This window comes from Pyxicephalus adspersus, chromosome 4 (assembly GCF_032062135.1).
Source record: "Pyxicephalus adspersus chromosome 4, UCB_Pads_2.0, whole genome shotgun sequence".
Classification (NCBI taxonomy): Eukaryota; Metazoa; Chordata; class Amphibia; order Anura; family Pyxicephalidae; genus Pyxicephalus; species Pyxicephalus adspersus.
In genome coordinates this window covers 114,164,936-114,180,051 of record NC_092861.1, presented here as the reverse complement: position 1 = coordinate 114,180,051, position 15,116 = coordinate 114,164,936, and the positions used below count along the sequence as shown (strand labels likewise).

Here is a 15,116-nt window from a genome sequence, read left to right as displayed (position 1 = left end):
CTGTTGGTTGAGCGCTTGAAAGACTTTTTTAACATACACATGATAATTTTTGAAAAGTCCGAACTTTGTTTAACTTGACTGCATTGTCCTCAATATGCTGAAAACAAATAAATAAATGTAGTTGGGTGTAGACCGTCTGTCTGGGGTAAAGGACATTAGCAGAAGCCTCTGGCTGCAAGATGAAATCAGTTTGCAGGTTTTCAGCTCCTGTATCTAAAATTCTCTAACCAACATACTGTGATAACTTCAGTACTTTCCCCCTGAGCTATGGATTTTTGTGATGAGCAGGTCTGGAAGCCATTTGCAAACTAAACATCAGTTCTAAAGTGTTTTTTTTTTTCCATTTTGCTATGAATCACAACAGCATCTTTCTGTTTTCATAAATAGGTAGAAAGTCTGAGTCTAACAGATATGGAAGCCTTTCTGGCCCAAGCATTATGTCTTCCAGGAAAATCTTCATCTCAACTCAAAGGTTTACAGGTAAAGACAACTACACTAATGTCAACTTTTATTACCCTTCTGTTGACCTCACATCCAACATCAGAGAGACCTTTAGTTTTGGGTATTCCTGATAAATGACCATTATCCAGAGGGAAGGAGATAAGAGTTCATTGCACATTTACATCCATGACAAACAGAATAAATTGACAACAGAAGGTTTCCTTTCTCAAATTAAAAGTAAGCATTACACCTGAGGCAGACAGTAAGGGACAGAAAAGAATTGATAAAAGCTGTTTTAGTGCTGCAGGTTTTCCTGTACAGATAACTATTCTTATCCAAAGACAGATAATAGGATATGTCTATTTTTTCAGATGGCAAGTGTTTAATATTCCTAATTTGGCCACACACAAGAACACAAAAATGGCTTTATTAGGCCATAGAACTATTTTTGTAGGGAAAAATCTCTGTTAGAGTTGTTGCTATCTGTGTGCTGGGGGAGGGGGCGGGGGTTCCCTTGACTTTTTAACCTGAAAATGCAACAGGAAATAATTGAACAATTTCTCAAAGTGAGGGGAATTTCATATTTTATAGATTTGTTACAGGCAGAAGTGTCCAAATTGGCCATTTCTCCCCTGTTTTTTTTTTTTTGCTCTAGTGACAGATTAAAATTGTGTATTTCCATCACTTTCTTTCTCAGTGACATTGGTCACCAGGTAAGATATAAGGTTAATAAAAAAAAATGCCTTTAAATCTGTGTCTAGATTAGTGTCCGTGTCAAGCAGTAGTACAGCAGTCCTACAATGTCATTCATGCCGGATCACTAGATAACAGACCACTTTTTGTAAGGCTACGTAACCATGTTCAACAATTGTCATTGGAAAGGAATTGTTCATGATCCTTTGCAATGACAAAAGACTGAACGAGCGCTGTACATACAGAGTCGTTCTGCTCTATGGAGAAGGCAGGGGGGAGAATGACTGAGTGGCATCCTGCTGTGCTCGCTTCCCTTCATTTGTAGTGCAATCGTTCATTGTTCAGAGATCTGCAGGAGGGATCCATGAATGATATCAGACGAGCGCTGTACAATGTCAGATTCTCATTCAATACTAGCCTGAGGCGATTATCAGATGAGAATCATCTGACGTGTGTACTTAGCCTTACTCTAAGGAGGATGTAGGGGTGCCTTCACTTCTCCTCCTTGCATAGAACACAAGTATGTTTGGAGGATCATTGTTTATTACCGTGTAAATACTTTTGGGGATCACCCCAATTCTATTTTTAGTGCCTGTAATGCTGAAATTACATATCTAGAATGTAAAAGGTTTGGCAGGTTGATTATTGTCTTTAAGACAGGATACCCACCTGAAATGATTTTTGTAACTTTCCACAATTTATAAAGCATTATCCTTTCTGTGTGGTTCCAGGGTCTGCCATTGAAAATGCCAGCCAGCAGCTTATCTGTGAAATCAGGGAAAGTCAGGCCCCATGAAATTCTATCATAGGGGACAGAGTATAGCTTTATGGCCAAAAAAAAACATAATCACAGGAATTTTGTGGTTAAAATAAAATTCTAGTTCAATTTGTGTAAAATTGCTTTTCCTGGTTAGTTCACTTGGTAGGACATTTAAAGTTAAAAATGTTTACATGACTATGGTTACCTATAGATGTCGTTTTTACTGTGCTTGTAGTGAATATGACTTTTTATTTACATTCAACCTCGTTTTTATAACACAAGTTTCCTGTTAGGCTTTTTTATTCAGTGTCTTTCCTTACACCATGCCAGAGGTTGTATATACCTTGTAAGCTACATTTTAGACTTGTTAATAGGTTGCTGATGGGGGGCATGCAGTATTGAGAGTGTGTACACTAGGGACTAAGAAGAGAGACTTTAGAGCAAAGAATAAACCTACCTGCCAGTTCTTTTTCAAGCTCTTTGACTTTGGCGAGAATGCATTGTTCCTGCAGTTTGCACAATGTCATAACTTCTTAACGACTATTAATAATAGGGAATTATGGTTTGACAGACCACAATTTTGTGGTCACATACATTCTTCACTTATTTTTTCAGATATATAGTAAGGGAGCCACCTGGGAAAGGTTTATTATTATATGGTGTTACTTGCCCCCGAGAAGCCGGTTTAATCAGACCTACACAATACGAGCCTATTCATAAAGGGGTGAAAATTACTAAGGTTAAATGATAATTTAATAATTTATAATTTAATAATAAATTTAATAATTTTTGCCTAGAATACTAGTAAAAGCACTTTTATTTATCCCTTGCTCCCACTTCTCTTCGGAACTCTGTATATTAGTGGGAGTCTCTGATTTCGTTGCATACCATGCAAGACCAATAGTCCTGCTCTGTAGGTGAGGATGCCCAGGACCTGCCTACCACCCTAAGGGTTGGAGGGAAGGGGAAAGCACTCGCTGCCAGGGGAGCTGGGGGATTAGCATACTCTCTCACTGCAGGGGTAATTTTTTATTTTCAATATAAAAATAAACTTTTAAGTTTTTTGTACAGAAAACTTATTTTTTAAGATTAAAACTCTAAGATTCTGTTTTAACTTTGTGAATTGAGCCTATGGTTTGTTAATAGTCTATAGTTTGCTTCTCAGCGGGGCCTGTTCTCATTTATTAAAATGGTATTTAAAAAAAAAAAGAAAAGTAAATCTTTTTTGCATTTATTATTTGAGGTCATGTTTAAAATATTAGTTTATTCAAGTGGCGATATGACTGTATGCACTATATTCATAATGCTATGCTGCTCTTTTGTGCTTGGTATGGTCAGTATCATACACAAAGCCCTTTAATTAGTTGAGAAGACCTCAAGGTATCTGCTGTGCTTCCTAAATGGACACCGGTGTGTACCCCATGCATTTAAATGATAACTTTCTATATACTTTAAGGCATTTAATTGAATTTGAATGAGCTAGCAGTGAACTCTAATGCACTAAACATAGACCTTGCCCTGTTTTTCCTGCACTATGCTCCACAATGCACTTCATACGTGTTTTAAGTGCACTGTCTGCTACTAAAATATTGTATTACGATGTCCAGCTCACCACAGTTGCATTACTGTTTTAATGTGGAAATGTGGGGAAATGCTTTTTCTAAAACAAGAGGATGTAAATGGGGCTTTAGACACTTTTAAACTAAACTGGAAACTGAATAAAAGTATTGTATACAGATAGAATGTTGATAATAAAACCTGAAATGTCATCCAGATAAAGCAAAATAGTGTATAAACTATATTATTCCATAATTTGCTTGTATAGATAGGCTTGAATGTGACAATATTGATATGTTCTGCCCATTCCTTATGCAACTTCTTTGTTAATAAGGACTTGGTATTTTATAAATTCCACGCTTTCGTAGTCAATGGGGGAAGAGGTAGATAAGCATGTAATAAAAGTTGGGAACATTGACCCTTTTGTAATAAACACCAAAGTTCATCGAGACAGTGTGGTAGGTGATGTGATGGACTAGATGTTTACATAGCATGTTTAGTGCAAGTCAAATGGTTTTCTACAACCAATATTTGCCTTTTCCTGTTGTGAAAATGTTTTAATGGAAAATCGACAGTCTTCACCCATTTCTGCTTTCAAAAATGTGTCCTATACCTTGCTGCACAATGACATTGTTCTGTGTGTATTTAGTAAGGCGTATCCTTCATAGTAATTTGTAGATTAGAAATAAGGCAGCTTCATAAAGAAAACTCTTACATAGGCACATTAATTCCTGGCTAACAAGACTTGTAAAGCTTTTTGTTTCCTCTTAAAATTAGAACTTTAAATTAAATAAACTAAATGGGCACTACAAATACATTAAATAAAAGTCTATATGTAATTTGTATATTGTGAGATTAGGGGAGCTGCTGCCATATTCTCCTGTACAGTGATGATGGAACTGCAGACCTTAATATTTTATGCATATCACAGGGGTGATCATATAAATAGCCATATGTAGGCTCGTATACTTCACAACTGCTACTAGACTGTGCTCCCAAACTGTTGAATCATGACAAAACCGTGACATAAATAAAAGAGCAATCCTGCTGCTCCAAAACAGACAAAATACATAGCAAATTATATTTTTGACACTTTCCTAAAAATAAAAGGAGAGTTTTGGTTGGCTAGATATAAGGATAGTTCTGAATATACAGATGTATGTAGCTATAAACACTTTTTTCAGATAAAAGCCTATACCTTTGGGCAGATTTGGTAATTATACAGTTTAAATACATATATGTTGACTTTTCTAGCTGACAAAGGGTTTGGTATGGGTAACACGTGTAAACCCTAATCAAGCAATGAATCTTCCTATATGAACAATTCAGCTTCCTGTGTAAAGTCTCCATCTCCAACCTTTGGGCAGGGAATCAGCATCATTACCTGTCACTGTTTAATTGTAGAAGAGTCATCACACAGGATAGATTTTCAATGGCTAGCTAATTTCATAATAAAATGGTAATATAAACATTAATGGGGAGCGTGTGGCTCATTGGGCATTTTTTTTTGGATTTAATATGGTACCATCATCATTACCATTTGGACTGCCCATAGATACCATTGTTGGAGCTGTATAGAGTTATGCACAAGTAAAGCTCAAAAGAGTTCTGTAGTTTGCAGGCATGACATCTATTTGCAGAAAAGCAGATAATATAATAATCATCTGCAGCCATGTAACACCAGATATTCTATTTAAAGCTGTAAAAATATAAATCTGTACCAACCCATCAAAAAGCCGGTCTTCATAACTATCCTTAACTGCCTGTCCCGCAGTAACTATTTTATAGCAGAAGGAACATAAGTAGCCAACAGGGAGGACACTCTATATGGCTTTCTGTAAATCAGCTATAGGACAGGTAAGTAAAACTTTCATAGGGTAGTGTTGATCTAATGTTTACCCCCAACAAGGTCATTGTTTGACTTTGTGATCAAGTTTACATATTCACTAATTATCTTAAAGCTACAGGCATATAAACTGTTTAAGATGTTCTGCATAGCCATCTTTCAGTGACAGGAAAAACAAGGTTACTTCGGAAGGCTGCAGAGATTTCAACCCAGGCAGTGCCAAAGAAAAATGTTCATTCTATCCTCCTCCTAGCTTGCTGAAGTGTTAAAGCTGCCATAGGAAGATGGTTTCCGTGGGAAATCCTTTTCCTGTAATGAAACAGAGACAGAATAAAAGCCAGACAGTTAACCCACACTAGGTCACAAAATAATACAACACTAATTACTATATTTCCCCACATTTTCCTTTTGTATGTGCTCAGTGGTGGTAAGAATGGACAAATATTTTGGAAATAAGCCATGTGAAAAAATTTTAAAGCATCAAATAAATTACACTTTGGGTCGGTCAATCACCATGGGACTTTAATGGCATTCATTTTGTGTGACTCAATAATATTAACAATTTAAAATTTTTCAAAAAACATACATAAAAATTGATTTCCATAAAATCAAGACTGGTAAACAGCATATTTGGTCTGTTGAATTGCAGATAGGCTTAAAGGTTCAACGCATTTAACTTCATCAGGAACAGGTTAAGCCTACAATTATTATAGGTATGATTTATATACAATATCCCACATAACATTACTCCTTTTGTATTTTCACAGTATGTCAATACTTCTATCTCCACATCCTTTCCTCCACTAGAACACACAGACCAATGGAACCAATTCCTTTCAAGATGTAAAATCATGCAGCACAAAGTCACAGGACTAGGATAAAGAACTTAACAGACTTCAGAGATCATTTATAAATCAATTAATGAATATTAATTTAATGTGTCACCACTATTCAATCACTATTAACAATGTATCTCATTTAGTCTCACCTTTCAGAATGTGACAGTTGCAGTGCTTAATTGCCATCTATTCTTAAAATGAACAGAAAAACATGAATACCATAAACAAAGAATAATTAAACGTAAATAATACCTCCAAAAAATGAATCCATATATGTGGGCCCCATAACATCTGTGAAACTCATATTTCATAGCTACCAATTATAATGTTTATGGTAGTTACCTTTACATTTACATCAGAAACGGTTACTATCCATTTAATTATGGAGCAACAATACTCAAACCATTGTATGTTGGCATATTTCAAAGCCCTGCTTCCGTATACAGCAATATATTTATCCACTTACTTGTTCACAGATACACCGCACATCCTCTCAACGCTGACCATCTATAATGGCTGCTGCACAACAAGTAATGCCTCTCTCTCCAATGGCATTCTCTACATAGTAGTGAATAATGCTTCCTATTCAGACAATAGACACTCTATGGGAGGATAAGCCCCAATAAGTATGAGTATAATGGGCAGCAATGATATGAGTTTTCACGGATGTTATGGGGCCCACATATGTGGATTCATTTTGGAGGTATTATATTCTGTAATTATTCTTTGTTTATGGTATATATGTTTTTTTTTTTCAAGATAAAGATAAGGTTCATTTCAAGAATGGATGGCAATTAAGCACTGCAACTGTCACATTCCAAAAGGTGAGACTAAATGAGATACATTGTCAATAGTGATTGAATAGTGGTGATTGGATGTTATACACTATTATGGTTATTTAAGGATTTGTAGTTTATGGATTGGAGTTTGGTGTACTTTCACTTTTGATTTGAGTGAAATTATTTGGAATTACATTTCATTCTTTTGTATGGGATGAGGCCCGAACACACATTAAATTAATATTCACTGATTCATTTGTAAATGATAATAATAATTTATTTGTAGTAAAAATGGCAAGGCACAAATACACAAGCAAGGTGCAACTGATGAGATTTTTGCTGGTATTTTTGTGCAATTAAAACATGAGATCGAGGTACAGTCATTGACTATAATACTCACTTGTCACCTATCAGGTTGATTTTTCCACTTTGATATCAGCTTTAGTAATGCAAATACATTTCCACTTTAATAATGCAGAGAATACTTAATAAATATTCATTTTTTAATTATTCAGAAATCCAGTTTTAGAGCCTCTTGTTTTGGTTTCCATAACCCCAAGGGGTAGAGCTAGCCCTTGCCATCTTGTCAATGATAATATGATATGTTGCATTAAAGCAGCCCATTCATTTGAAATATGCTGCTAACACACCTTAAAGGTTAAAAAATATTCATAAAAATAAATCTGTCTAGTAGGTCTAATCCCGCTGGTCAGTTGTAAACCTTTTAGTAAATGAGTATGTATTTTAAATTCAGTTATTTCTGATCTATTAGTGAGATGGTTATACATTCTGCAATGCTTGTGTCTGTAGTTCAGCAGTAGCTGCAATGACTCATGAAGAACATATGATCTGAATTTGAAGTGGCTCACTGTAGCTCCATCCACTTTCCAGTTTATTAGTTTTCTGCGGTTTCGGCCAGGAGCCAGTCCTGGGGGATCAGGGGACACCAGCAATCACGTCTAGCAAAATGATGCCAATATCTTCCGGCGACTTATTTCTCTGTCTCCTTGTGTGGTAACCGAAGCTGAGATTGGCCTCACAAAACATTACTGTTTCTTTTTTTCTTATATAGAACAGAATATATTGAACTTAGTTTGATATATTTCACTGACATGTAAGGTATCATATACTTAATTCAGAACAGAAATATTTGTATGATCTACAAAACTCAATATTTTTGTATAACAAATTAGCCCACACAAATATTTTCATTTCCAGAGATTAGAACTGATGAGATGCAGTGATAGAATTATTTCTATTTCCCCACTCCTTTCTGCACATACTAAACAGTTTTATGTCATTTATTCTCATTTGTATTATACTTTGGTGGAAATGAGGTTTAGTGCATTTTGCCTGAAATTTTGGACACAACAATTTCAAATGACAACACCTTCCTATGCCTTTTTATTAGTTTTAGTTTCTAGTGTGTGTGTCCTTTTAAATGTAGCATTTTGCACATTTTGCAGACTTGGATAAGCTGGTGTCTGCATTCTTTATTTATCCCAAATGAACAGTGCCAGTTACAATGCTGATTTCAAGATTATTACAGTCTCCTGTGCCTAGGGACCCACCCATGAGTTCATTTGTTCAGCTTCCTTTCTACCCTATTTTCTGACACTTTGACATAGATTAAGGAACATGGAACAGTGCTTTTTCTCATAAATCTTTCCTGAATACAGACCTAAATAAATTCTGTACTGTAATAAATTTTAGTGGTTTTACTTTATTTTAGTATTTTAGTTGTGAGTATTTATGTAAGTACCAAGTATCTTTAATTTCATTTTTCTAGTTAAAATGCACAAAGCCAGCCATACAGTTTTAAAAGGAAGACCGCAGTGGTATTAAGGGTTGTCTAATTACAGACACTGAAGTATACAGTGGATTTTAGGGCTCATGCCAGCAGGCCTAGTTTTTTGCTTTTTTTTGTGTGTATCCTAAGAGCCACACATCTTTCGTACTGTTTTCTGAAACAATAAGGATACTGATATTTCTCAGCTAAAGTTTCACTTGCACTTAAAAGTCTCCTCCCTGCCCCCACTCACTTAAGAGATTGTCATTCTGCCCCCTGCTCTCTCTTCCTATCAGCATGCTCCTTGAAGTCCTAGCTTGTGTAGCTAAACACAGCTGTACAGGAATTGCAAAATGACCAATACTGAGTCAAATTCAGGCACTTACATTAATGTAATTGGGCTCCTGGTCCCAAATGGACAGCTTTCATAATTTCCTACCTTTTTGAACTCCAGAACAGAAAACAAATGTCTCCTTTAGGCACACCTAGTACAGTAAATACCAGAGGGCAAGGGCCTTAACTAAGGCTACATACACACGTTAGATTTTTGTCATTGGAAAGAATCACGATTTCACAATCCTTTCCAATGACAAAAGACTGCACCATGCATGAACAAGCGCTGTACATACAGCACCGTTCTGCTCTATGGAGAGGGGAGAGGGAAAACAAGCTTTTAGCGTAGATCCACCAGGACGGATCCATGAACGACATCGGAAGGCCGCTGTACATACGTTAGATTCTTGTCTGATACTAGCCCTGAATCGACAATCTGATAAGAATGACCTGACCTGTGTACGTAGCCTAACTAAACAGTCTGTTTTTTATTGCTGTCTCTGTGCCCATACAACTGATTTTTAATCACTTTTCTGCCCAGATTTAAGTGTTGCATCACTGTCCTTCAGAGATTTGTTATGCTATTTTTTTATTTTACAAAGGCTACATATTTGCCCCCAGCACCCTCTGAGATGTTTTACTCAGCCTAATGCCCCTAAGCACCCCTTGTGCTTTTCTCTATAGGATTACACAGCAGTCGTTCCTGATTGGTTAATCATCAATCTACTGTGGCAAATTGATGAATTACAGCAGGGGACTGTCAGATTTTTTACCCATGCTCATCTGATATATGTAAAAATATTTAGGGTTACTATATGCTTGAGAGTGGATGGGTTGTTTGTCCATGCTTACCATTAGATTTAAAATAAAAGATGTTTTTGTTCAACTTCAATAATAGTGAGGTTCCTGTTTGTTTTAAGTGTAGGTAATGTCTCCATCAACTGATGACACATCTTTAGGCTGGTTGGTCAGTCCCATACAGCCTCAGTAGGGTAGAGACTGTATATCCTCCATGGAGGACAGTGGACCATGTCTACATGCTGGGGTGGACATCATTGGAAGCCCATGTAGCACACTAACAATACAAGAGCAGAATTGTGAGACAGGGACTGAGCGTTATTGTCAGTGTACATGTACAGGATCACTAGGGGATCTATAAAGAAATATTTTACCCCAGGATTCACACATTTAGCCAGTTTAAAAATTAATATTTGATTAATACAGTGAATATTGGGTGAAAACAGAATTCAACCCGCTGGTGTTATTTTAGCGAAGGATGCAGATTTAAAATTATTGAAACATGACAGTAACATGTTAAAGCTTTTATGGCATTTAAGGACTGGGTTTACATAGACTTTAAGTGTATTTACCTTGGTAATAACCCCTGGTAACCCTAAAGTGAAGACTAGAACAGACAATTGTGTGCGTATTTGTTAAAAGGCAGCTGCTGCTTCATTACATTGTGCCTGCATGTTTGACAAAAGTGATTGTTTAGAGAGGAGCGTCAGGTAAAGAGTTAGTCCAAACTGGGTGCGGTTAGAGTTTACGGTTTTCTGTAGCTGACCTGTGTCCACAATCGGCAGGTGTTGCCTAAAGGGCGGGCCGGGATGGAGATGAGTGCTGTAAGTAAGCAAAGGCACGCGCACCTGCCTTTCATCTGCTGCTGGCGGTCTGCACCTGTCAGCAGAACAATTGTTAGTCATAGGTTGGAATGTGACTCTCACATCTGCCTGAGCTTTCACTAGGAGAGGCATATCGCCCTGTAGCAAAGACGAGGGGAGGGAGACGACTTAGTTTCCCTCCATTTCACTGTTTTTTCCCCCTTAAAAAAAAAAAAAGGGATTTGTCCTTGGGCCTTATGGTTATAAAAATTAGATGTAAGTGATACAGACTGCACTTGTTACATGTGCAGCAAATGTTCTACCTATATAATATGCTACACTGAAAAGGATTAAAAGTACAGAGCTCTAGGTCTGCTACATACACGGCAATATTCTTCATCTGGGCTTTAATACACAGCACAAATGTACAATTATAAATACAATTATAGTCATTCGGGCTGTTCACTTGTGTACATTTAGATTGTAAGCTCCTTTGGGCGTGGTCCTCTCTCCTCCTCCTGTGTCATTGTTTGTGTCTATCTACCATTTGCAACCCCTATTTCTTGTACAGCCCTATGTTGGCACTTAAAAAATACAGTTCATTGATAATAATAATACTCACATTCAAATTCATAGAAGCCTATTAACATGTAGAGCAACTCCAAATATTCGCACGTCTGCAACTGTTATATAAAACCTGGCAATTTTGCTTATTTACAAGGGTGGTTGCACTTATGGTTTGACTTCTGATCAGTCACCTCTTATATGCTCTTAAAGTGGTTGAACAGCAGTTGTCAGGTATTCACCCAGAGTCCTGAATGCAACTGTCCATGTAAGTTATCCCTTAAGGTCTCTTAGCAGATCTCTTCTATTATAGGATGACAGTATTCTGTCCTCATCTTTCAGTTGTTTTTCTGCGTTGTCACCCTGTCACATTCTCCCATATTGCACAGGCATTACCCACAGTTGTCACTAATAGGAAACCCATTTTGAGAAATGAAATGCAGCAGCTGATAAAGAACAAGAATGAAGACATTGGACCTGATTTAATAAAGCTCTTAAAGGCTGGAGAAGATACATTTTCATCACTGAACCTGGGTGATCCAGCAAACCAGGATCGGGTCCAGGAATAAAAACATTTGCTAACAAATAGCAAATTACATTTAAATTATATTAGGAAATCTATTCCAGGTTTGCTGGATCGCCCAGGTTCACTGATTAAAATGTATGTTCTACAGGCCTTGGAGAGCTTTAATAAATCAGACTCAGTGTCTCAAAAAGGCTGAAGGAGATCAACAACACTGAAAGAAAAAAAATGTGAAACCAAGTATAATTTAATTCCCACTCCCATGCTTTTGGCCTTTTATCCTTTCTGTACTCCCTTTCTTCTCTCCCCTTCTACCCCTTTGCCCCTTCCTATGTTTTTTGATGGGAAGGAAACTTAAGGCTTGTGATGAGACCTGGCAACAAATATGACTTACTAACAAGTTGTGCTTGGTTAAAGCAGGGGCCAGGAAACCAGTTTTAAACTTCTTTCCCACTAGTATATGGTCCCAACCAGTACTAGGTGTTTCTGAGGCTGCCCTCATCTCAGCACCTTGCTACATATTTGTTGGTGATGCCTCATAGAAGTAAATCATCTACTGGCCGCCCTACTGTACAAAGCTGATCCTAGGGACCCCCTTCGATAGTCCTGCTCAAATAGAAACCTGCCTCGATTACATCAGTTTTGTCTCATTTTCCACATGTTCACGGCCTTCAAACAATGCATACCTTAAACCTGGAAACCCCCTTCCTTCCTTTTCTCAGACGTGAAGAGGCACTCTCCTGGACCCTTGCCCAAGAAAAGTGAACTGCCCAATTACAAGATTCCCTGCCCACATTTAACTCTGTCTGGGTACCAGATAGAAGGAGCAGCCTCCAGGTCTGATGATAATTTTATTCTGGCCTACATATTCTTTTGCCTGGTAACTATAAGTGAAATTAAAAAAAATTACACTAAGTAAGATAACTCTTTACAGCTCAGTATTTTTGAAATGTATATTTCCTGTGTTTATCTTTATGGCTGCTAATGATCATCACGAACAAAAACAAAAGTCTGGTACAGCAAACCAAAGCAGTTATAAATGTTCATGCTTATATATTTTTAGATCTGTCATTGAGTTATTTATTGGGGCAATAAAACATTTTTTCAGGGATGCTTTATGCGTTGATGGTGTTAGTTATACCACTTTAAAAGGTGCATGTCATCAATAACACAGTCTGTAGCTTGCAGTGATGGAGTTAAGCTGGGTAAGGAAATGCCCCAATCAATGATGAGTGGTGTAACAGGAAGTTATGTAGCTTGGCATTACTCCCTGAGGAAGCCAGGAAGGGCTAGGTGCCTTTGTAACATGTTAGGGCAGGGTGTATCCCTTTCTCAGGAAGGGAGGTCAAAGGTTGACGTCATACAAAGTGCATTAGTAAATGCTATCATACAGACTGGTGTGCCATAACAACCTGGGTTTCACACGTTTGGCAACAATGACACCTTACAATGCCAAATCTTTGCTTATTCAGCATGCTTTCCTTTTTTACTATTTTAGAGCTTTGTCTTTTTATCTGATTATACTGTTTTTTTTGTGGTATACTTTTGCAGACATAAACTTAGATGCCTTAAAAAAAAAACCTTAAAACATACTGTTAGTTTCAGTAAAACCTTTTTTTTAATTAGCACTTTGTTATTAACATTAATTGTAAGATTGTAAAGTTTTTAGGTCCTATGCACAGTTGTGTGTTGTTTCAAGGCAGTCTATTCATTTGGCTGTCAACATGCCACTGCACATGAAAAAAAGCACACCTGCACTACTCTTGCCTAGACATCTGACCACAATACAAAGGTGTATTTTTTATGTTGGTATGGTATTATGTGTTATTGTATCATTGGAAGTGAATTGCAGTGCATTATAATGCACATATACATGTTCATTAACATGCATTACAATAATGTGCTTTTTACAACTCATTGCCACAGTGTAATGTTGTGATTGCAGCCTATGTAACAATTCTTTTACTTCCCATTCATCTTCTTACAACTTTGAAGAATATGGGCCGTATATATATTTATTGCATATGTATAATGATGTATACACATACACACACACTCATTCACACATACACTCATAAGGGCTCCATCACAGTACTGCATTGCATTAATTGATACGTTTCCATGTGGAAATGTCTGTGTTAATGTAACATAGGACAGAGCGCAGCACATGCTTGGATGTACCTGTAGCAGTAGGATCAGGTAAGTCATGTGGTGGATCAGTGAATTCAGTAGCGTTTTCATTTAAAGCATTCCACTGTTAGGTATAAATGATTCTTTCTGGTAAAAGGTTTTACATTCTTTATATTAGAGTGAATTGAGAAGCATTTGCAGATGGCTCTGGAGTTGAAAAAGTACTTATTCACTCTTGCACACTTCCGCATACCGGTTTGGTTTTGGGACTCTACAGTGCAAGTCAAACCAGTCCGGACAGCATGAGAATGGCGCCAAAGCTGATTGTAGTTTCTAGTGCCTGCATATATAACCTCCAACCTGATTTGGAAAAAAGCGGTTTGTGAAATCACTAATCAGTATAATTTCCCTTAAGCAAAACAGTTTTGTTATTCCCTAAACAATTGCAGTTATAATTCCCTAAACAACTGAGGCAAAATGTAACCTATTTTGTGAAGAATTCTAGCAATTAATCTCTTAACAACATTTTCTTTACTGTTTTTAAAAGCAGTATTAGTTATGTAAGGGCAGTCTAGATGTAGAACTGTAGAGCTATTGGGCTTTCATGTTTATAATAAAGAGTGCTGTTGTCTTATATGCATGCAGTTAGTGTGATGATACCCTAATGTGGTCCTTCAACACAAAAGAGAATATTGTTTCCCCTGCACATTAACAAAAACAATTGATATATATATATATATATATATATTAGTAGTAGTAATAATAAACAGTAATTATATAGCGCCGACATATTACACAGCACTGTTCATTAAATAGGAGTTGCAAATGACAGACAGTGACACAGGAGGAGAGTTCCCTGCCCCGAAGAGCTTACAATCTATATATATTGGTTTAATAGAGAGTATTGCGATTGCGCGTTTGAAGTTTCAGTCTGCAATCACTGCTGGAGCTTGCACAGGTATTCAACTAGCAGTATAGAATATGTGGTGGAGCTAAAAAAAATTCCTGAACCAGGAAAAAATGTACTCATAGGGCCTAATTCATTAAAGTTCTCCAAGGCTGGAGAGGATACACTTTCATCAGTGAAGCTGGTTGATCCAGCAAACCAGGAATGGATCTGGTCCAGGATTCAAAACATTTGCCAGCAAATAGCAATTGACTTCATTTCAGGTTTGCTGGATCTCCCAGCTTCACTAATGAAAGTGTATCCTCTCCAGCCATGGAGAGCTTTAAAAAATCAGGCCCATCATTTCTTTGGAAC

The 15,116-nt window shown here is 37.0% G+C and overlaps 1 protein-coding gene across 7 annotated transcripts in view; it reads left to right on the top strand.

The window, feature by feature from the left end:
• The window catches only part of FAM120B (family with sequence similarity 120 member B), a 66,277-nt gene that overhangs the window by 25,086 nt on the left and 26,075 nt on the right, over positions 1 to 15,116 (top strand). For all 7 annotated transcript variants that reach the window (XM_072409339.1, XM_072409344.1, XM_072409342.1 and 4 more), the window contains one exon: positions 388 to 480. In XM_072409339.1, the coding sequence (XP_072265440.1) occupies positions 388 to 480 (93 nt within the window). The remainder of the gene's footprint in view (positions 1 to 387; positions 481 to 15,116) is intronic.